We start from the raw sequence: 24,072 nt of genomic DNA on the forward strand, positions 1-24,072 counted from the left end.
CTGTGCAATGGGACTGTATTTGATAGAAATATTTGATAAATCGCACATAACTGATCAACACAGTTAATTTTTCTCTCTCTAGTTTGGTGGCCTTTATGGATTAGGTGGCCAGAAAACCCTTTAGACAATCTAGCAGGACTCAGGGGCCCAAAGCAGGCATCCTGGAACAGGCTGTCTGGCTCTGACTTTTAGTAGCCGTGGAGCACTTCCAAGTCTAACCTCAGAGGGCCGCAGCCTTCTTCTGATGGCCGTTATTTTCAGGGCCCCTAGGAAAACTAAATGAACTAATCCACATAATAAGCACAGCACTAATAGCATTATTATTGTTGTTGAAATAATGATATTACCCTGTCTTACTCAGAATTTCTCTTACTTTGAGTAATTGTCTTGCTCAGAATTACTCTCTCTTATCCAGGACTTTAGGGGTGGCTTGCTGTTTGTCATAGTGATGAAATAATCTCAGTTTGAATGGTCTCCTTGGCATTATCTTTTCCTTTTTCTCCATATATGCAGCCGTGGTCCCACCCTACCACCATATTTCACTGAGAGTTTGGGAATAAACATGCTTTTATGTGTGGCCCCAGGCACTGCCAAAAAACAGCATTTATAGAGCTTCTAATTACCTTGGAGACTGTGGTAGGTCCTGTATCAGAAAGTCAATAAACTGCTTAAAGCAATACTGGCTAAAATTTAAGAATTTTTGGTGTTTTTAACTGAGTTAGAATCAACAGAACATTTGTTAGAGATGCCCATTTCTGAATCCTAATTTTTAGGATTGCAATTTTCATTTTTAAGGTGTTAGGTCACCTACATGCTGATTCATTTATTAGCTTCTGATCAATATGTTATTATTTATTAATTTATTTATTTGAGAGAGAGAGAGAGCATGAGCAGGAGGGAGAGGGAGAGGGAGAAGGAGACTTCCCACTGAGCATGGAGCCTGACTAGGGGCTCTGTCTCAGGACCCTGAGACTATGACCTGAGTTGAAGTCAGATGCTCAACTGACTAAACCACCCAGGTGCCCTTGATCAATATATTATTGAATAAAGTGTGAAGTCTTTCTTCTGCCCTACCTTGGGCAAAAAAACCCTCATACCTATTGGATAGAAACTAAGAAAGTATGGTGTCTGTAAATATAATTTTTGATTTAGAGCTTTTCAGGATTTGAAAAAAAATGAATTTATCTCCTTCCTTTTTGCTTCTGATTTGTATACAGTTTGATAGAACAATTCTAAAGACTTTTCTTACTTTTCTTTTTAAGACAAAAATTGGAAAGAGAGTTCAGGGTGATTTTTTAAAAACATTTTCTAAGAGTTGTTTATTTGATTCAGATCCCTTTAAAACATTAAGGAAACTCAGCCATTAAAATTTTTAAACTAAAATTGCAATTTTATCAAAGTAACATGCACACAGTAAAAATATACCAATGAATCTGCATGGATTTTTATTGCCGATGTAGAAAAACCAACACATAATACTAATCTCTGATTATTATTATTATTGTTATTTTTAAAGTCCAATGGCACTTCATATAAAGAGAAACCAACCAGTAACATTGGCTTCTGGCCTAGCACACAGTAAGCATCTTTTCCAACTTCTTTTCTCTGTTGTCACTGCTTATGCCATGGTTTTAACATGTTTCTCTGTTTTCTGGAGCCAGACCATCTGGGATTAAAACCTGGCTCTGCCACCTACTAGCTGTATGATTTTGGACAAGTCACTTGACCTCTCTGGGCTTCAGTTTCCTCATCTATAAAGTGGGAATAATAAAAGTATTTACTTATAAAATTGCTTTGAGGGTTAAATGAGTTAATATTTATTAAGGACTTAGTATCTGATGGCACATGATAAGCATTTTTTTTTTTTAAGTAAACTCTTAAAAACATGACCTCCATGATGGAGAGATTGAGGATTCTCTTGGTCCATATAAATAAAAGGTCACTGGCACTGGTAAGTTGCGATGACCATGCCCTGATCCCACATCTGTGCAGTTGAGGGGCCAGAGGCTGTCATCAGTGGAGAGCTTCAGTTTTTCATTTCAGATAAGGGGGGAGTGCCTCTCAGTGTTGGCTCATGGGGAGACTGGGTACGTACAAGGAGTCCTGGTTAGAAAAACACACACTCTGGAAAGAACAGGCTCTCCCCAGGCAAAACTTTAGAAAAACAACAATCTGCTGCTCCTTGATTAAAGGGTAGAAAACTAATTATCCTTTCCGGAGGGACGTGAGGCCTCTCTCTGCCGGACTGTGACCTGGAGATGCAGGATGTGGATTTCCTTAGGATGTAATGAAGCCTTTCCCATTGAAAATGTGCCATAATTCAGATGGATGCAGGTGGGGACAGGGAGAATGATCCCCTTGCTTTTAAAAGTGACCCCTAAATGTTTTAGAAACATCATCTGTAGGTCAGCACTTTGAGAATATGAAACAATAATTTTCCTAAATTGGATTTCCAAAATACCTCTATTACAAAACATCCTTTTAAAAATATTCTGTAATTTCTGCTAATTAGACCAGCTTACAATTAGCTGAGTTCAGATTTGGTGTTGCCTATGAGAAGCCATTCAATCCACTGATGATATAGATCTGAATGCCAATGAGAGGAGTAACTGGAAAACACATTATTTCCGTGATGAATAAATGCCAAGTAGTATTAATTCTAGTTTCTTTAGTCAAGGGAAGGGAATGAAACATTCCATCTTGGGATAATTTGTGTATGAGTTTCCTCACTGTTGTCCATACCATCCTGTTAGAGATGCAAAGTTCCTGTTGACCTGTACTGTTTGGCTGGAGATATCAAGGAAGTTCAAAAAAGTCTTGCAAATATTTATTGACCATCTATCATGTGCCAGGTGTCCTGAGGTGGGAATAAAACATTAAAAAGACCGATGAAGGAGGCTCCTGGGTGGCTCAGTTGATTAAGCGTCTGATTCTTGATTTAAGCTCAGGTCATGATCTCAGGGTCATGGGATCAAACCCTGCATTGGGCTCTGTGCTCAGCAGGGAGTCTGCTTGAGATATTCTCTCTCCCTCTCTCTCTCTCCTCCACCCCCATGCTCACTTGCTCTCTCTCTCTCAAATAAATAAATCTTTAAAAAAAATATGAAATGCTCACCCTTAGGGAGTTCACATTTTAATGACTTCAGTGGACTGGCCAATACCTAAGATCCTTATCAACCTAGATTTTCTACAGACATGCTTCTAGATTATTTTGAGCCAAGCCTCTCTCAGCTCTGTTCCCACCTCCATTCACTTTATCCTGTCAAGTCACCAGGGACCCGTGCTTTGCTGAATTTCAGTAGGTATTTCTCTATCCCCTACTTAATGATGTAGTTGAGCACTCCCTCCCTGAAACACTTTCTTACTTGGCTTCTGGAACGTTCCTCTCCCTTGGTTCTCCCCTCACCAGAGTGTGGCTCCTCCTTGGTCTAAAGGCTGATGCTCTTGGATATACTCTTCAGTTTCTTGTATCCAGCTGCTCACTCTAATCTCCATTTCAAGATCCATACCAATTCAGATCATCTGTCTGCTCTGGCTTTTGTCCATTAGTCTGTCCCTCCCATAAGTCTTCTCTGTCCTCCCAGTTGCTCAGGTTAAAATTCTTAGAGCATCTTTGACTTTGTTTTAATTTCAGCCTCCATATCCCACCCACTGGCAAATCCTGTTACCTTATCTTCAAGTATGTATATAATTGCACTACTGCTCACCACCGCTGCCATCTTGGTCCACGGCTCTGCTGCCCATCACCTGGGCTACTGCAGGAACTCCCTCACCAACCTCTCTGCTCCTTGTCTTGCCCCCTCCAGTGTTCTCCCTACACAGCATTGAGAACAGCCTTTTGAAACATAGATCCTGTCTCTTTTCTGCTCAAAATCTTTCTGTGGCTTCCCATCTCGCTCAAACTAAAATTCAAAACCTCGCAGTAGTCTGTAAGACCCTTACCATCTGGTTTCTCCTCCTCAAACTTCCCCAAGCCTCAGTTTCCAACTTGAAAATGGATGGATGTGGTGAGATAGACATCATAGGGTTGTTTGAGGATTAAGTACAATAATTCCTGTACTGTGCTTTGTGTACACTGAGAGCTTAATAAACATTAATAAACATTAGCTCCAAATATTTGCTGAGTGTCTACTATGTGCCAGGCATCACTGTGGGCAGAAGGGATGCTGCAGAGTAAAATGCAGTTCCGTTCTCTCAGAGCTTACATAGGAGGTGATCAATTCTATGGAGAAAAACAGAGCAGAGTAGGGGAGGGGGCAGATAGTAGGAGTAGCGGCTCTTTGTGTGGTCTGGACTCACTGGTTTGTGATTTGGATTTGGTTTCAAGTTGGAAACTGAGACTCAGGGAAGTTCTCTAAGTTGCCCAATATCACCTGATAGAGTTGGGCTTGAACTGGGTCTTGGGGACTGCAGCATCCATGCTCTGACCACCTTGTATGTTGCTTTCCTGTTTGGTGGGTGTAGTTTGTGCAGAAAGGTTTACAGTGGCTGCCCAACACATAGAAATGTGAATAAGCAATCTCTGGCCCACCCCGGACTTGAAATACACAAATGGACAGGAGCACTCCTCCTCCGCCAATGCAAGGCTTGAACTCATGACCCTGAGATCAAGACCTGAGTTGAGATCAAGAGTCAGATGTTTAACGGACTGAGGCCACCCAGGTGCCCTCAAGCATATGCACTTTTAACTGCTGCACCAAACTGCTGCTTCATGGCACCACTTACAAAACATTAAAATTTACCATTAAGAGGTGTTTTGTTTTGTTTTTTCTGGGAGACTGAACTCATGAAAAGTTGTTCTGAAGATAAAAGCTTTGCAGGAAGCTCAAGGGTGAAAGAGAAATGCAGCAGAATGCCTCATGAGGTGGAGCAAAGGATGGAATGGGTATTGCTGCAGACTCTCTGAACACAGAGAACCAGGGCCAGGAGTGGAGAACGGGAGGAAGTGGAGAAAGCCAGAGTGTGGGAATTTTTATCATTGTTGAAGGATTCACATAAATATGTGTCTCTGAAATGGGGACTTGTAGGGCAGATTTCTCACAAGTGCTGATAAAACTTAACATCTAAGCCATTTTTGTCAGTTCCCAAGCTGCACAGAATGCTTACTCTCCCTGGCTTTTATTTACATAAATCCTGCTTCTGGTATAGTTAATGATATTTTATTTTGCATGATTATTTCATGAGGATTTTTCATTAGATATATATTTTTTATTTTGCCTGAAAAACGATCTTTATTTTACCCTATTTTTTAAACTAAAAAAATTTTAAAGCAGTGAAACATGGCTCTCCCCCCTTTAAAAAGGTTTTAATTTAAATTCCAGCTAGCTAACATACAATGTAATACTAGTAGTTTCAGGTGAGCAATATAAGGATTCAGCACTTCCATATGTCACCTAGTGCTTATCAGGACAAGTGCATTCCTTAATCCTCATCATCTATTTCACCTGCCTCCCCCACCACCCCTGACCCCCCAACCCATTGGTAACTATCAGTTTGTTCTCTATAGTTAAGAGTCTGTTTCCTGGTTTGTCTCTCTCTCTTTCTTCTCCCTTTGCTCATTTGTTTCTTAAATTCTACATATGAATGAAATCGTATGATATTTGTCTTTCTCTGACTGACTTATTTCATTTAGCATGATACTCTCTAACTCCATGCATGTCATTACAAATGGCAGGAATCATTCTTTTTTATGGCTGAGTAATATTCCATTCTGTATATATACCACATCTTCTTTATCCATTCATCAGCCAATGGACCCTTGGGCTGTTTTCATAATTTGGCATTGTAGATAATTCTGCTATAAACATGAGAGTGCATGTATCCTTTTGAAATAGTATTTTTTTTAAAGATTTTATTTATTCATTCATTCATGAGAGACACACAGAGAGAGAGGCAGAGACACAGGAAAAGGGAGAAGCAGGCTCCATGGAGGGAGCCCGACATGGGACTCGATCCTGGGTCCCCAGGATCACACCCTGGGCTGAAGGCGGCGCTAAACCGCTGAGCCACCCAGGCTGCCCAGTTATTTTTTATATTCTTTGGGTAGAGACATGAAAAAATGCTCAACATCACTGATCATCAGGGAAATGCAAATCAATTCTATAATGAGATACCACTTCACTCCTATCAGAATGGCTAAAATCAACAACACAAGAAACAACAGGTATTGGCAAGGATGTAAAGAAAGGCGAACCCTCTTGCACTGTTAGTGGGAATGTAAACTGGTACAGTCCCTGTGGAAAACAGCATGGAGGTTCCTCAATAAGTAAAAAATAAAACTACCCTACAATCCAGAAATTGCACTATTAGGTATTTACCCAAAGAATACCCTCCCTATTAAAAAATTGTGGTAAAATACACATATTTACCATTTTAACCATTTTAAATATATAGTAATTCGATGGCATTTAGTGCATATACAGTGTTGTGTATCCATCACCACTATCTAATTCCACAATGTTGTCATCACTGCAAAAGGAAATTATGTACCCAATAAACAGTCATTTCCCACTCACTCTCTTTCCATCCGCCCCTGACCACTACTAGTCTGCTTTCTCTCCTTATGGATTTGCCTCCTCTGGGTATTTCATATAAATAGGATCATACAAGATGTGGCCTTTTGTGTCTGGCTTCTTTCACTTTGCATAATGTTTTCAAGGTGCTCCATGTCATAGCATGTGCCAGTATTTCATTCTTTTGAATGACGTCCATTGTAGGCATATGCCATCCTTTTGTTTATCAATTTTCATTCATCAGTTGATGGAATTTAATATATACCTTTTAATATGGTTACTAGAGCACCAGGTAGTGCCACACTTTGCTACATGCTCGCTCCTGAGTCTATAAAGAGCCCTTACATATCCATAACAAAAAAAAAAAGAGAGAACATCCCTTTATATAAATGAATAAGTGACCTAAACAAAAGGCAAACTACAAATATAATCATTTTATGGGTTAAAAAATCATTTAAATCTGTTCTTTTTAGTTCATTCTGGAATTAGTTTGATTAGTTCATTCTGGAATATATCTGGTATCTGTATTATTTAGGACCAGATCATAGACATCCCAGTGTTTGGGATAATCCCCATTTGGGAAAAATTTTATCTGTTGCTCTATTCAAGTAAAGTTGTGACCTGAAAATAATTTCCTATATTTTTTCCAGAGACCACATCTTAGAGCCTTTGTAAATATTTTTTTCTTCTTATTTTTTCTGAATTTAGATGGATACTAAAATCATTTTAGAGAATGTCTCACTTTTCAAGAGGATCTCAATTTAGAGATTTTGGTGGTTGGTCACTAACATACAGCCATGAGATGTAGAGCCATGAATTTTCAAAATCTGAGGCTCTTTGAAACTAATGAGTTGTTTTTCTACAACTGTGCTGTCCAGTATGATAGACACATGCCATGTACTGCTACTGAGCACTTGAAATTGACACAAGAGTATAATACTCATTGGATTTTTAAAAATTTATTTATTTAAAAAAAAAAAATAAAATAAAAAAAAAAATAAAAAAAAAAAAATAAAAAAAAATAAAAAAATAAAAAAAAAAATTTATTTATTTATTTATGAGAGCACAAGTAGGGTGGGAGAGGCAGATGGAGAGGGAGAGAAGGAATCTTAAGAAGGCTTCACCCCCAGTGTGGAGCCTAATGTGGGGCTCCATCTCATGACCCCTAGATCATGACCTGAGCTGAAATTAAGTTGGATGCTTAACCGACTGAGCCACCTAGGCACCCCAGTAACATATTCATTGGCTTTTGAAGATATGAAAAAATGTGAAATATCTCTAATATTTTTTTCTACTCCACATTGAACTGATAATAGTATCTGGATATATTGGGTTAAATATATTATTATAAAATAAACTTACCTGTTTCTGTTTACCATTTTAATGTGACTAATGGAAAATTTAAAATTATGTATGTGGCTTGCACGGTATTTCTATTAGACAGTGCTGTTCTAAAAAAACAACTGGCAGAGGGATGGAAAAATGGGAAAAAGAAGTCTGAATGTACACTTCCAACTTCTGTGCCTTTAGAATCTTAAAAGTGCCCCATGAGAGAAGCTGCAGTGGATCTGGATGCCTACATTAGCCTCCCTGCTGGTCTCTGCCTTCATTCTGGACCCCTCTGTTATCTTCTCTTCCCTCCGGCCAGAGGGATTTTTCTAAAGGCGAATCTCATGTTGTTTCCTACTGTATAGCCTTAGTGGAGCCTCCTCAGCCCACGGCTGACCTCCCAATCCTAGCCTTTAAGGCTCTGCCCTGTCCAGTTCTGGCTGCCTCTTCAGCCTCACCTTAATCCTCTTGGCCTCCTTCCCCACCTGTCAAGGTCTTTCAGTAAAAATTATTATGATTTTCATTACATAATACATTTCCATAGTAAAGATTTAAAAATACATAATGTAGGGATGCCTGGATGGCTCAGTGGTTAAGCGATCCCAGAGTCTCGGGATCGAGTCCCGCATCAGGCTCCCTGTATGGAGCCTGCTTCTCCCTCTGCCTGTGTCTCTGCCTCTCTCTCTCTCTCTCTCTCTCTCTCTCTCTGTGTCTCTAATGAATAAATACATAAAATCTTCTAAAAAACTACATAATGTAAAAGATGATGTCCACATCTATGCTTCCCGCCCCCTACCCTGGCTACACACATAATCAGCATCAACAGTTGGGCATGTGCCCTTCCAGGGCCCTCAGGAGGTATACACATAGCTGATTCTATACGTGTGTGTGTAAACACAAATGAGTTTATGTGTTGTCCTGTTGCTTATCCTACATTATGTATTTTATAGTCTTTGCTGGTGAAGGCATTATCTTTAATGGATGCCTTTGTGTTTTATATAGCTTTGCCATAATTAATTCGTTTATTATTATTATTAATTATAAACTATTTTACCCATATAGCAAAATATAGGCTGTTGTAACTTTCATCTCTGTACCCACCATTTAATAGACATCATTTTGCCCTGTTGGCTTCAGAATTTTTATGTAAGGGGTGCCTGAGTGGCTCAGTTGGTTAAGCCTCTGCCTTTGGCTTAGGGTTTAGGTCATTGATGGAGCCCTGCATCCGGCTCCCTGCTCAGAGGGGAGTCTGCTTGTCCCTCTGCCCCTCTCTACCCTCTGCCCTCCCACCCCCGCTCATGTTCTCTCTCTCTCAAATAAATAAAATCTCTAAAAAAAAAAAAAACTTTTATGTGAATAAATGGAACATTACAGGTAGAGATGAAGCCTCAATGGGTCCCAGTCCAGTCTCTTTTCCCTCTCAGTCCCCAAAGGGAGCCAGTCTTATCCAGTTGATAAATCCTTTTTATCTGTAGTCTTACTATGTGTATGTGTGGCTATAAACAATAGAGTGTTACTTTGTGAGATTCTAAATAGTATTATATATCATGCATATCTCCTGCAACTTGGATTTTCTTTCTTTTTTTTTTGAGTTTTTCATTAATACATCATCCTACATGGTCTTACATTGCAAGGAATGAATATAGTTTTATTTAAGAATCCTTTATTGACGACATTTAGGTTGTCATACTTAGCTTCCAGTTTTTCAAATGTGCCATCTCTCTTTTACATCTTAACTCTTGACTTTTAATTTTAGTAGTTTTGCCAGTTTTGCCTATTTTGGTAATCTTTGCAAAGGTCAGCTTTTTATCTCCTGCATTTTAGCTTGCTTTCCTGTGGCCTGGCCCATTGCTCCCTGTTTTATCACCTGGCTGAGTCCTCATCTCTGTCAGGTCATAGGGAGGGCTCATTTCCTCTGGGAGGACCTCCTGGCTCCTCAAATGATTGAGCCCCTTTGTCACTCCTAACACAGCTCTTTTTTTTTTTTTTTTTTTTTTTTTTTTTTAAAGACTTACTATGTTGTCTGTCTCTCTCGTCCTTTTGTAAGCTTCATGAAAGCAGACACTGGATTTGTGTCATTCACTAATGTCTAGTACTGTGCCTGCCCCATAGGAGCTGTTCTATAATATTGGAGATAAATTAATATGTGAGCCCCTGTGATTGGGTACAGAACCCTTCTCCAAAGGGTGATGGCTGTCTTTCAGGGTGCATTCTCAATGGGACTGTTGCAGAAGATCCAACTAGTGCTGAGTGATTGTATCAGTTGACTATTTCTGAGGTTCTGTGATCCTTTCCCCACACAATTTATCAGTAAAAAAAGAGCTGGAGTTGCAACCATGGCATGAGTGGAATGAAACTGAGTGTGGTCTATGAACTATGGAAACATGTTAGTGGGTGGTGCCTTTGTGCTTTTGTTTAAGAGACAAGCCAAAATGATCAGCTTTCCATTGGCAAACTACCTCTTCACAGTGAGCTTCTCCACAAATATGGGGTCTTCACCAGGCTAACCACCTGCCAGTCCATCCTCAATTATGTACCACTATCAGACCTAAGAAGACATTTACCTGAAAGAGACTGTCACTGTCTTAACTGGTCCAAACAGAATAAAAATAACTGGCATAAGGGCGCTTGGGTGGTTTAGTTGGTTCAGTGTCTGCCTCTTGATTTCAGCTCAGATTGTGATCCCAGGGTCACAGGAGTGGGCCCCAAGTCAGGCTCCGTGTTCAGAGGGTTGTCTGCTTCCCCTCTCTCTCTGCCTTTTCTCCTGCTTGCATACTGTTTCTGCCTCTCTCAAAATGAATGAATAAATCTTTTTAAAAAAACTGGCACAAGTGGTACCATATTCTGCACTAATTTCTTTTATAAAATGTAGCTTTATGACTTTCCTAGGAATGCTACAATTGTCTTCATGGATATAGAGAAATAAAACAAAAGAAATAAAAGGAAAGTTGGTTTTTAAAAAAATATTTTTATTTATTTATTCATGAGAGACAGAGAGAGAGAGAGAGAGAGAAAGAGAGAGAGAGGCAGAGACATAGGCAGAGAGAAAAGCAGGCTCCATGCAGGGAGCCCGATGTGGGACTTGATCCTGGGACTCCAGGATCACGCCCTGGGCTGAAGGGAGGTGCTCAACTGCTGAGCCACCCAGGTGTCCCAAAAGGAAAGTTTTGTTAGCATGATGTTCTGAGTTGAGAATTAAGACATTGAAATATTTAAAACATAAACAACATGCTGGCTAAGGTGGTACTCTTTGGGAAGGGAAATAGGGTGGGAGGCATGAAATTAGACAAGGAATGGAGGGAATCACTTTTCATGGTTCCATTGTGTTCGTATTTGTAGTCATGTTGTAGTCTAACAAATATGACAGGTTGAAGACTTTGTTTTTATTTTCCTTCTATTTTATCTAATGTATAAGAATTAGTGTGAATTTCACTGCTGTTCACATGTGCCTTACCAATGGTAATGATAAGTAACATTCCTTTTTACTTGGTTAAAGAAGGAGGCTTCAAGATGCTCCTCCTTGTGATGAGTTGTCAGAAGGTCAGTAGAAGCCTACCATTATGTCACAATGCTCACATCATTCACCTCACTTCATCTGATCTCATAGGCATTTTATCATCTCACATCATCACAAGAAGGGCAATACAGTACAATAAGATATTTGAGAGAGAGAAGCCACATTCACATAACTTTTATTACTACGTATAGTGTTATAATCCTATTTTTTAGAGAGGGGGAGGGGTAGTGGGAAAGGGAGAGAGAGAATCTTAAGTAGGCTCCATGCTGGGTATGGCTATCACACGGCTCAATCCCACGACTCTAAGATCATGACCTGAGCTGAAATCAAAAGTGGCTCACTCAACCAACTGAGCCACTGAGGTGCCCCTGTTATATAATTCTATCCTATTAGGAGTTATTGTTGTCATTGCCCTTATGCCTCATTCATAAATTAAACTTAATTATAAGTAGTATGTGTAGGAGAAAACATAGCATGTACAGGGTTTGGTCATTTCCATTGATTTAGGCATCCACTGGGAGTCTTGAAACGTACCCTTTTTAAAAATAAGCTATACACCTGATGTGGGGCAGGAACTCACAACCACAAGATCAAGAATCACATGCCCCACCAACTCAGCCAGCCACGTGCCCCTGATACCTACCCTTCATGCATAAGGGGAGACTACTGTAGTAGCTAACTTGAGCATCTAGCAAGTACCAGATTCTCTGCCATTTTATATAGCACTTAAATGCTTCAATTTTGTGAAAAAAGATCATTATCCCCATTTTATAGATGAGAAAATGGAGACTCAGAGGGAGTAGAGAATAGGTAGCCTGGTTGAAGTCCCCCAGCAAGAAAGGGAGGGAGCCACTCTTGGAGCTAGCATCACATAGTGCATGGGCAGCAGAAGCTTCTGAAACCCATACTCTCAGGAGCTGCTCTGGAAATGGTCATTAATCCTCTTCCCAAGGTGGTGGGAAAAAGTTTGTATTTGTTTTCCTGTGGTGGGAAATACATTCGATTGCTAATCCTGAGCCCTATTGCTACTGAGCTTATTCTGTTTGAGTCCAGCCACACAGACACACACACACACCTGAATTTGAGATCATTCCCTAAATGCATCTTGAATCCTGACTTTTTGCTTCTCCTGTGGGCATTTCTCTGCCTACCATAAGCTCCCTGGAGAGGGGAATGTTTATAACTTCTCTTCCCAACCTTTCCGACGGTTATAACCTCCTTCCAGGCAAAAGCTCTCCCTCCTGCCTCAGTGGCTTCTCTCCTGCTGCATGCCCACCCCTGGCTTCCCATCGGTTCCTCTGCAGAGATGGATGGTTACTGGTCAGCGTTGTCCTCCTGACATCTGTAGGACAGGCTGTGCTTCTTAACCACATATGTGTGCACGGCTGGCATGGATGTGAGCAGGGGAAGGGAGAGGGGGAGAAGGAGGAGGAGCAGGGGGAGACAAGCAGACTCCCCACTGAGTAGGGAGCCCAACACAGGCCAGATCCCAGGACCCTGAGATTATGACCTGAGCTGAAATCAAGTCAGACACTTCACTGACTGAGCCACCCAGGTGCTCCCCCTAAAGCTGTCCTTTAAAGCCATCTGGGTGCTAGTGTTTGGCTGGGGGGAAGGAGGGTGGATACTCTTAGGATGCCAGATTAGATTGTTGAAGGGATTCCAGCTAATGTGAATGATCTGGAAGCCTGGCTGGTGATGGAATACAAGGGTTGGGGGAAGCCTACAGTTAGAGACAGTCCTTCTCTTAGTAGGTTTCCTGGCAGTTTCCCCAGCCAAAAATGGTGTATCCAAATTTCCTGAGACTGCCTAGGATGGACAGATTTGCTCTGATCCTGTTTCTTTGCCTATGAGGCTTTTTGAGTAAGACCCTGCTAAACTGGTGCCCTCCCACAAGGAACCCTCTGGCCACATTATTCCAAAAGCATGCTGTGCCCTGTTTGATGGGGCTTCTCTCTATATGAGAGGGGCTACATCCTCTGAATCTGGAGGCAGGCACATCTGGTTATGAATCTCAACTTGGCTGCCTACCAGCTATTTGACTTTCGGCACATGGCTTAACCTCTCTGAGTCCTAGTTTATCTCATCTGTAAAATGGGGTAATGATAATATCCCCCATTATACCATAATTTATATGAAAGTATGTTATGATACAATGCTGTATTATTTATTTAAAAGTATATAATGCCTAGGCACTTGGCTGGTTCAGTTGGTAGAGCGTGTAGACTCTTGATCTTGAGGGCAAGCCCCACATTGGGTGTAGAACTTACTTTAAATAAATAAAAGTATTTTAAATATATATATATCCTTTATAATGTATCACGTATTATATATTTGTACAAAAATACTTATATATATAAAACATTCTATAGCACCATCATAACACTCCCTGTATATCATGTACTAATAATATACTGTAACATAATAACCTATTATATTGTGAGACTTACATTATTAGGGCACAGTGCCTGGCACATCATGTAATTTAATCACTGTTAATTGTTGTGATCATAATTTTCTGTGGACATGTAAAACAGGGGTCCATTTACTCACAATGTTCTGCTTGTTATATGTTGTTGCTTTGGAATCAGTGAAGCTCATCAAATAGTTAGGAAAGTAAAGCCCAATTATAACCTGGGAGAGGAGGAAACAGTATCCAGGGAGATGTTTTGTTAAATTCTAGTTTTTTTTTTTTTAATCCCAAGGGAGAAATGCTTTTTTAGAAGAACTTAGACCAACATGTTACTTAATAGAGAAGTGTATTAAATCTAAATAACCACCCACATGTTCTGTTTGCCTTGAGATGTTATTAGCCTGGGTTTTTATTGATGTATGTGTGGGTGAGGAGGAGAGTGAGGCAAGTGGGGCTGGATAGAAAGACACAGCAGGTGGGAGTTCCCATCGTTTTGGGTGAGTTGTCTCAGCTTTTCTATGTCAGATCTGGGCCTCTGGTCGAAGGCTATTTTTGGAGCCAGAATTTGGGAGGAGGGAACGGAGCTCATGCTGACTCCTTTGAGAACTTAGCAGTGATAGACCTGGATTCGGAGCGCTCATCTTGTCTTGACTGCATACTTGATGTTGTTTCTCCTGTTTTGCAATATAGGCAGTGTGAAAGCCCAAGAGATGAAGCCTCATGGTTAGGGTCACGCAGCTAGTGACACACTGTGGGATCTGAGGTCAGGCAACTGAGACCAGAATCCTGATTTCACCTATGTGCTGATAGTTGGCACTTAATATCCTTAGGCCTCCGTTTTCTTATCTATTAAATGGGTACAGTGACAAACCCTAGCTCTCAGTGTGAGAGTCGATGAGATTAATCCCATGAAGTCTTAGCATGTGCAGTTTTAAGTACACAATACCTGTTAGTGACTGCTATTATTATCACCTTGCATTTGGCTTATTTATCTTTCATGTGGTAGAGCCAATGAAGATTTTTACTCAAGTTTCACATATGGCAGAGCCTGTGCAGTGGTCACTCCTGCCGTGTGTCCCTACTGATCATGGCAGGGAAGTCAAAATACAGGTGTGGCTATCATGGGAAAAACTGACAATGCCTTTTTGGTACATCAGTGACTAAAACTTCAGAGAAAGTCCAAGATGGACCTTTCTCAGGGATGCTTTGAAGTGAGGTGGTACTTTGAGCAAACATGAAAGTTGAATTTCCATATTGACAGACACACATTTTTAGGAAGGGTAATTTATTGTCCCATAAAAGCATTGTAAAAGGTGTCCCTGTAGGTATGTTGGCAGCTATAACATTGGATTTACTCCTTGGGACAGAAATAAGGTTTTGCTGGTGTGTCTGGAGCTCCCCAGCCACACTACTGCTTTTTTTCCTTCCCCATACTGTTTACCCACATCCTGCGCCCACCCCTAGAGCTTGCCTCTGTCATAGGTAAGGATACTGAATCATATGGAGGGGTTAATAGAAGAGAAAATCAGTTCCAACTGGTTAGGCAATGGCTACATGTTAGAAATATGGATTCTCCTTTAAATGTTTGCAGCTCAGGTGTGGCTTGCACCAGGTAGGGTTCCAGGCTCGCCCAGAGCTGTAAATACCACCTGATGGCATCCATTTGGGAATTGTTTGTGTATGAGAAATAAAGATCAAGATCGGGAGCTTGGTCTGATTTCTTTTTATTGCAACCCAGGTTGAATTTTCTATTCAATTTGAATTTTTAGGGGTGGGGGCTTGACTATTTCCAAGGGACTCTGGAGCTTTGGTCCTGAGGTGCTGGGAAGGAGTTCGGAGTGCATTTGGCTGCTAAGGGTTGCGGAGCTGTAGGAAAGCCCAGTGCCTCATTGGCCAGAACCGTTTCTCGAAGCATCTCTCTTTCTGGTAAAACTGTATCTGAAATAGATGATTTCCTCTGAGTGTCGAACCTGTGAGTAACGAACATGTTGTCTTGTCTTTTCTCCTCTTCTAGGCCTAGGCGGCAGCGGCAAACCAACTTCCCCATGTTCCCTTCCCCCAAAGCCTGGAATTTCAGAGGGGTAAGTGTTTTCCTGGGAGCAGTCCCTGCTCTTCTACACCCTATTCTGGCCTCTCCAGAAATGGTGCTACCAGGAGTTGGCTTTATTAATCAGTCTCTGCCAAAAGAGCTGTGTTTTAGCACTTGGAGAAATCGTGTTTGTATCAGCGGTTGTGGCTTAATTACAAAATGTGTCCCAATAAGCACCCACTGGTGTTTGCCCTGTAGGTCTTGGGCTACTGGAAGTATCTGGTAAAGAAGCCACATCACGGTTGATGGGGTGGGGTGCATTGTGCCTGTTTTCCTGGGAACCTGGAGGGACCCAGTGCACAATGAAGAAAAGAAAAATCTGAAATGGACAATCTGTTAAAATGTAGATTTACAACTTCATGGGGAGCTTGGTTTTCCAGAAGGAGAAGTCTGCAAGCTCCAAACAGATTTTTAGGGGGAGTCAGAAAAATCTCCCAATCATAAAACCAAAAGCTGTAGACCTTTAAAATTGTATAGTCAGCTCTAACCATCTCTTGATGCAAAGTTCTCTTCCTTAACATAATAATGTTAATAATAATAATGATAATAAAGTGGGAACCCTGGGTGGCTCAGCGGTTTAGTGCTTGCCTTCCACCTGGGGCCTGATCCTGGAGGCCTAGGATCGAGTCCCACATCGGGCTCCCTGCATGGAGCCTGCTTCTCCCTCTGCCTGTGTCTCTGCCTCTCTCGTGCTCTCTCTGTGTGTCTCTCATGAATAAGTAAATAAAATCTTAAAAAAAAAATGATAATAAAGTGTATGGAAGCCCTACCATTTGCTAAAATGCATTCTAGCTCTGACCTTAGGAAGAAGACCCTTGCATGTGTAAAGAATACTCAGAGCTTGTTTCACCGCCCCCTGACAGCCTTCGTGTTAGCTATTCCTTCTGCCTAGAACACAGCTCCCACTGTCTAGCACTGCACTCCTACACACACTGTAGCTGGCCCACCCACTTTATCCCTTGGGTCTAAGCCTTGACATCACCTCCTGTGGGGAGCTATCTAAGCTGAGGCATCTCCTATGGACCCCTGCACTTTCTTCTTATTGATAGGATAAGATCATTATTAGTGCCTGCTGAAAGGTGATATTAGAAGCTCCACACATCAGGTGTGTAGAGATCTTGTTACTCTCTTGTTACTCTCTCTTATCCACTGTATCACTGGGCGTAGCACATACATGCTTCATTACTTTGTTGAATGAATAAACATCTCTCACATCCATCAAACACAAAGTCCACCTCAGATTGTGTTTCAAGTTCACATCTTTGGTCTTCTCAGCACTGTTTTTACTAGTTGAAATCACCTTTAATATCCTGCCTAGATTCTTAGTTGTTTTCTCCAAGTGTGTGATTAAAAATAAATATGGATCATGGCTCTATTTTAACTAAGTTTACAGTATGGTTTTCACTGAGTACAAAGAGAAAGGTGTTGGTCTCCTAAGTAGACTTACTGAATGTAAGTCATCTCCTAAGTTATTTATGGTTTTGTGGATAAGATCCCCATTCCGCCAGGCGTGTTCAGTTGGATGATCATAAGCATTAGGTGGGAAAAGCCTTGTGTGGTCAAATAAACTTGGGACCCACTGAGAGCACCTCATTAAATATGTTCACCACGGCGAGACTTCTCAGAACCTTTGATGTGTTGCAGTGCTTGGAGACTACATTAGGGAGAGTGAATGGAGTCGATGGCATTTCCCAAAGTCATTGCCCATAAATCGTTGTTGACAATATAGTTTGTACACACTTTGGAATGGCTGACATTTATTGTCAGTTTTCAACTGTAGAGAAATTAAACCTTCTATGAGCAAGTTGGTCTTTTTTGAAAACATGTATTTTCTGCCTCTGGCCTCCCTTCAGGATACTCTACCCTTCCCTCTGATTCAGCAGTGGTCACTAGCCAACTACTGAGGTACATTTAGGGTGACCAACCACCCAAGTTTGTCAGTGATTGTTCTGGTTTTAGCACTAGAAGTTTCCAGGCAAACTGGGGCAATTGATTACCTATGGCCATACAACCTCTTTAGCTGTTTTCCCTTGAAAAATGTTTTGTGAATTCTTTTTTTTTTTTTTTTAAGATTTTATTTATTCATGAGAGACACACAGAGAGAGGTAGAGACAGAGGCAGAGGGAGAAGCAGGCTCCATGCAGGGAGCCCGATGTGGGACTCGATCCTAGAACTCCAGGATCACGCCCTGAGCCAAAGGCATACACCCAACCGCTGAGCCACCCAGGCATCCCTGTTTTGTGAATTTTTTAGCACAACTCTGTTTTATAGAAATTGCTGCTCAAAGGAACTTGTTAGATATACACTTGGTTTGGGGCACCTGGGTGGCTCAGTTGGTGAGCCTTCTCCCTACTCCTCCCTGTTTGTGCTCTCTGACACTGTCTCTGTCTCTCTGAAATAAATAAATACAATCTTAAAAAAAAAAAAAAAAAAGCTATACACTTGGTTTAAGTGACCCTTCATCCCTGCATGGTAACATTTGAAATTAGGGAATCACCACGGAAGAACTAGCTCAGAAGATTTTTCCAAATAGTTAAAATTGCTGGAGTAGAGTCTGCTAGGTGGTTAGATCAGCTACGGTATTTATTTTGGCCCCCTGTCCTTGCTTTGATTTCTCCTGGCTCAGGGGCTTATTGATAAAATTAGACAAACTGACATCAAGATAGACCAGGGAGAGATGATCTGAGACCTGATCAATTGCCAGATTGGCCAAATTGATCTCTCTTCCTATTGGAGCATCATCTTCCATGACATAGAGAGTTAAGTAAGAGGGAACCCTACCGAGTGGAGACATCCTCAGTCCCAGCCAGGCCATGCTTTGTAACCATCACTATGGTAATTGGAACTGAAGAACAAGAAGGACCCAGAATGTCAGGGTGAAGACAGTTGAGGCATTATCTAGCTAATACATTTTCCCTAGTGAATTGTGACTCCCAGGCCTGTTAGATTGAGCCTAGGGCAGGGCGCATTTTCTATGAATGCTTTATTTTCTTCTTTATTGAGATGGGAATGTTTTAGAATCTGTGCGCTAGTAAATTTCCTATATTTAAATATGTATGAAACCATTATAAACGTTTGTCATTCCATTCCTCTTTGTTTTGTAAAGAATAAAGATCCTGTGTCAGTTCACTTATATTCTGGGCACAGGTGGATTTTGGGGATGGGGTGGGGAGAAGTGGTGGGGAAAGATGGATGATGGTAAAAGGCAAGAGGACAAGAAACCATATCACTCTAGATGACAAACCAAGAGGGAGACACATGAGGACTCAGGAGGGAGCTTGGAGCAAAGGGAAGAAAGGCAGTGGTTGGTGTCTTCATAGTCCTGGAAAAAGATGTTTCAAAATAATTTTAAGGAACGTCTTTCTCAGTGAGTTGTATTGTAATCCTCTCCTTGCCTTCCCTGGACACACTCACTGCAGATTTGCATTATTCCTCAAGGCATTAGGAGTAGGGTTTGTAGGTTGTTGTTTTTTTTAGGGGGCTGAAGCTTTTGGCTGTAGAGAGGTTCAAGAAGAGCTGGTGACCCTTAAATGACACTCTTTCTACCTACCCAGTGATTTAGCCCTTTTAGGAGTTGTCCTTATTAAGTGTAGTTTGGGTCTCTGGATTCCCACCTTTGTCTAAGCAGATGGAGGCCCTTGGTGTTACTAACCCTCCTGACATTCCCACCTTCCTGAACAAAGGGTGATGTTGTACCCATCTTTCACCAGACTCATGGGTGCTGCACTTACACACATGGAGAGGAGCCAAGAGGGAGTTTTGGTTGGGGCAGTTATGGTGGGCACATCATGAGTAAAACCAGAATAGAATGACAGGAATGAGAAGGTGGGACCCTGAGGTGCTGTTACTAAGTGCTTCCGTCAGGTGTTCACTGCGCATCTGGTCCCCATCTGGTTGGGGCAGTGCTGAGCTCAGAATTTCCACCCTTCCCTTGTGCAAATATTTGCTACAGTTCCTCCCGTTAGCTGCACACACACACACACACACACACACACTCAGGGAGGAAACTTACCCTTGTGGAAGTGTGGAAATCTCAGGACCACAACTACCATTGCTATTAGTTAATTAGGAAACACTTAGCAAGACTTACTACTCCATACAAGGCATTGTTTGGGTGTGAGAACTGAGGTTTCAATTAAGTATCAACCAGATTTCATGGCTGTGCTTGGCTTGTCTCTTTCTCCAGTGCCTGGGCTTTATTCTTGCCTAGGCCATTTGGGAAGAAATTTCTAGACTCTGAAGCTTTAGAAGAAACTTTGGACATTGTGGCCCTTACCTTTTAATTTTCAGATGTGGAAAACAAGGCCTAATGTATTATTAGTCAGGACTCTTTTGATTGGAAGTGATAGAAACTCAAAACTAGCTCACATAGGGATCCCTGGGTGGCGCAGCGGTTTGGCGCCTGCCTTTGGCCCAGGGCGCGATCCTGGAGACCCGGGATCGAATCCCACGTCAGGCTCCCGGTGCATGAAGCCTGCTTCTCCCTCTGCCTGTGTCTCTGCCTCTCTCTGTGTGACTATCATAAATAAATAAAAATTAAAAAAAAAAACTAGCTCACATGGAAAGGGAGATTGATTGGCTCATATAGCTGGTGTGTAGGCTGCAGGTACAACAGATACTCCTTCTCAGCTTTGTCATTGTTGGGGTATTGTTCTTATCTTGCATACCACATGTGAACCATTTTGGAGGGAGAGGATGACCACAAATAGCTGCTTGTTTCTAGAGAATAGAGAAACTTTTGATCCCAGGTTCCACATGTGAAATCCCAGTGTAGGACTCTGATTATCCTGGCTTGGGTCACATAGCTATGCCTTGGCCAATCACTGCAGTCAAGAAGATTGGACAGGCCTTGGCCACATGTTCCTTCTGAGGGAGCTAGATAAGGCAGCTCCACTAGAGCCACTTGAGGTAGGGAAGGGTCATCTGCTCTAAGGAGGAGTTTGGTACTGTTACCAAAAGGGAGTCTGGCTCCTACACAGACAAGTATTAATGGGGACTGCTCCTAGGGTCACTCAAAGTAAAGAGATCAGAACTAAAACCTGGCTTTCTGACAGCGAGTTGTGCACCTGTTCCATGTTACCTTGACGCATCCCAGGTCCTCCTGTGTTTGGAAGGAAACGCACAAACCTCAGCGTAGTTGAACATTTCTTGAAGGTCAGACTGAAATTTCTAAAATTCACAATTCAGTAGAGCGATAATCTCTCAAGATACTCAAAACATACACAGCCAGGCCAGTGTTCATTGCGATCTCACTGTGTCCACCCTGCAACAAAGGTGCCATAGTCTCTTTCTTGCAGCCTCACTTTGTACATTTACCTCCACTTACTAAACGTCAGCTCCAGGCAAGGCCATGGCAGTCCTGCATAGTAGATGTATTTATGTACATTTCAAGGATGAGGAAACTGAGCCCCACATGTGCTAGCTTGCCTAAAATCATAGCTATAGTAGGTGACAGAGCCAGGATTTGAACCTGGGACTGTCCGTCCCCAGGCCATTAGAGTATATTGCTTCTTTAAAACAAAGCTGATGACAGGAAGTCCTGGGTAGCTCAATGGTTGAGCATCTGCCTTTGGCTCAGGTCACGATCCCTGGGTCTGGGGATTGAGTCCCACATCAGGCTTACCACAGGGAGCCTGCTTCTCCCTCTGCCTATTTCTCTGTGTCTCTCATAAATAAATAAATAAAATCTTAAAGACAAAACAAAACAAACCTGAAGACATACTTTTCTTTAAAGGAAGTTAGACATCAAGATCTTTCTTAAAATGATAGGAACAAGCGAGTAAATGATAGGAACAAGCGAGTAATCTATGGTAAACTTTTCATCACCCAGAATCCCTTTTAGTTCCCTTCTACTCCTTTGGACTTCATTTTTTTTTAAAGGTTTGATCTTCTCTACTATATTTATTAAAAAAATAATTTGTTACCCTATTTTGTATTTGTAATGATGAATACAATTTTAACAGCTCCATTAATCCCAGGTAACTAGCCCCTAGCATTCATTTAGGTTATACCAGGCATTGTGTTGAGTACTTTATGCATATATTACTTCCCAAAACAATCCCAACAGATAGGTGTTATTTGAGCCTCATCCTCATTTCATAGATGAGGAAGTAGAGTATGGTAGTTTTCTATCACTGCATAACAAATTACTACAAATTAAGCAGCCTGAAACACGAGCCATTCATTAGGTCACAGTTCTGTAGGTCAGAAGCCTGGGTATGGTGTGCCAGGTTCTCTGCTCAGATCTCACAAGACTAAAATCAAGGTGTTGGCGGGGGTGGGGGGGGGTCTTCTCTGAGGCACAGAGTCCTCTTCCAAGCTTATTCAGGTTATTGGGGGGAATCTAGTTTCTTGTGGTGGTAGGACTGAAGTACCCATTTCTTTGCAGATTGTCAACTGGGGGTGGCTCTTAACTCCTAGAGGCCCCTCTTGGGTCCTTGCCATGTGGCATCTTCCATCATAAGCCAGCAATAGAGAACCTGCCTCATACCAAGTATCTCTTATGTTTCATATCTCTCTGACTTGAGGAAGAGCCCAATTCCTTTTAAGGTCTCAGCAGATTAGATCACCAGGCAGATCATCTTCCTTTTGATGATCTGAAAGCCAATGATTAGTAGTCTAGTCATGGGGGTGATACTTCCTTACATTCTCAGACTCTGCCAGCACTCAGAGGAGGGGATTAGGCAACAATGTACACTAGAGGCTGGGGGTTTTGGGGTCCAGGCTAGAATCCTGCCTACTGAACAGAGGTTTAAAAATGGAGCATCTTGCTCAGGGTCACATGGCAGGTAAGTGGTGGAGCTGGCATTCTAACCTGAGCTCATCTTATTCCAAAGCTCATGTTCCTTGCCAGCACCATTTGGGAAATTATCTTCAGTATGAAATTACTAACCTCCTTATTATACAAAGGACTCTTGCAAATCAATAACACAAATTTGAAAACCTGATAGGAAAATAGTTGAAGGATGTGAATAAACAGCACAGGGATGCCTGGTGGCTCAGCAGTTAAGCATCTATCTGCCTTTGGCTCAGGGTGTGATCCCGGGGTCCTGAGATTGAATCCCACATCCCCTGCATGGAGCCTGCTTCTCCCTCTGACTGTGTTTCTACCTCTCTCTTTCTGTGTCTCTCATGAATAAATAAATAAAATCTTAAAAAAAAAACAGCACAGAAGAGAAAATATGTATGACCAGTAAACAAAGTCGGTATCAGGGTATGTCACTAAACATGTGTTCTGGCAAAACATCTGGGGGCTGATCAAATCTGGGCTCATAGAAGAGGTAGGCACCTACCCAACTGGGCTGTAAGACATTTGCCCCCCCCCCCCCCCCGCCGTCTCTTCCTCCTCCTCCCTCCCCCTGCCCCTTGCCTCCTTCCTCCTCCCACCCCCTCTCCTGCCCACCCATAGTGATAGTCAGTCTCGGGGCTGCCTTCGTGCACTTACAGGATGGGGAGTTTTACTATTCGCTGCATCTAGGCAGCCCAAACTCTGAGTTTGGTGGATAGTCTTTGGCAGTCATAACAAAAGTATAAGTGATGAAAAGGCACATACTTTGAGGGCGCGATGCCAACTGTAAACTTCAGACAAGATACCTTTCAAAGTGTCAGATCCTTATCAGCAGAATGAGGACAGTAATGCCATTTCTCAAAACTTGAGACTTGGTTATAATGGATATAAAGTGATCTGAATAATGCCTCCATGTAAAGTGTGCAGAAAATATTAGCTCCTTGTAACTAGAATTCTCTTACACCTGAAATGACTGTTTTCCTAAATATGTGTGTTTGAGAGATGCCTTTTCTGTGGGGGTGCCACCTCAAAGGGAAGAACTGACTGTCTCTGGTTTCCGCTTTCCCCTCTTGCCTCATTTCCCTTCGGGCAATAGAGAAGCCAGCCCTTGAGCAGCTGCTGACACCTGTGAGGGTAAGCCCCTGTCATCATCAGTCTGCTGACACCAGCAATATGTCAGGCACACTGAAGCTCAGTTTTAGATTCAAAAGCAGTTTCTTTTTTTGGTCACATGTGAGGTCTGTGGGGACATAGTAGCTTTAATGACAATCGTGCAAATTCTGAACTTTGGTAGCAGAATTATAGATGCCTTTGTTTATTTTATGTAGTTATTCAATTATTCCCTTTTGTGTTCCAGAATTATGCAGGGTAAAAGATGATTTTAACTTTGTTTTCTGGGTTAAGAAATCTTAGTTGCAGGGTTGC

General features: G+C 41.8%; 1 protein-coding gene across 3 annotated transcripts in view; it reads left to right on the forward strand.

Moving 5' to 3' along the window:
* Nucleotides 1-24,072, forward strand: part of ARHGEF3 (Rho guanine nucleotide exchange factor 3) — a 304,915-nt gene that overhangs the window by 81,546 nt on the left and 199,297 nt on the right. For all 3 annotated transcript variants that reach the window (XM_025456268.3, XM_025456267.2, XM_049097492.1), the window contains one exon: nucleotides 15,786-15,852. In XM_025456268.3, the coding sequence (XP_025312053.1) occupies nucleotides 15,786-15,852 (67 nt within the window). The remainder of the gene's footprint in view (nucleotides 1-15,785; nucleotides 15,853-24,072) is intronic.

Source organism: Canis lupus, chromosome 20, assembly GCF_003254725.2.
Source record: "Canis lupus dingo isolate Sandy chromosome 20, ASM325472v2, whole genome shotgun sequence".
NCBI lineage: Eukaryota > Metazoa > Chordata > Mammalia > Carnivora > Canidae > Canis > Canis lupus.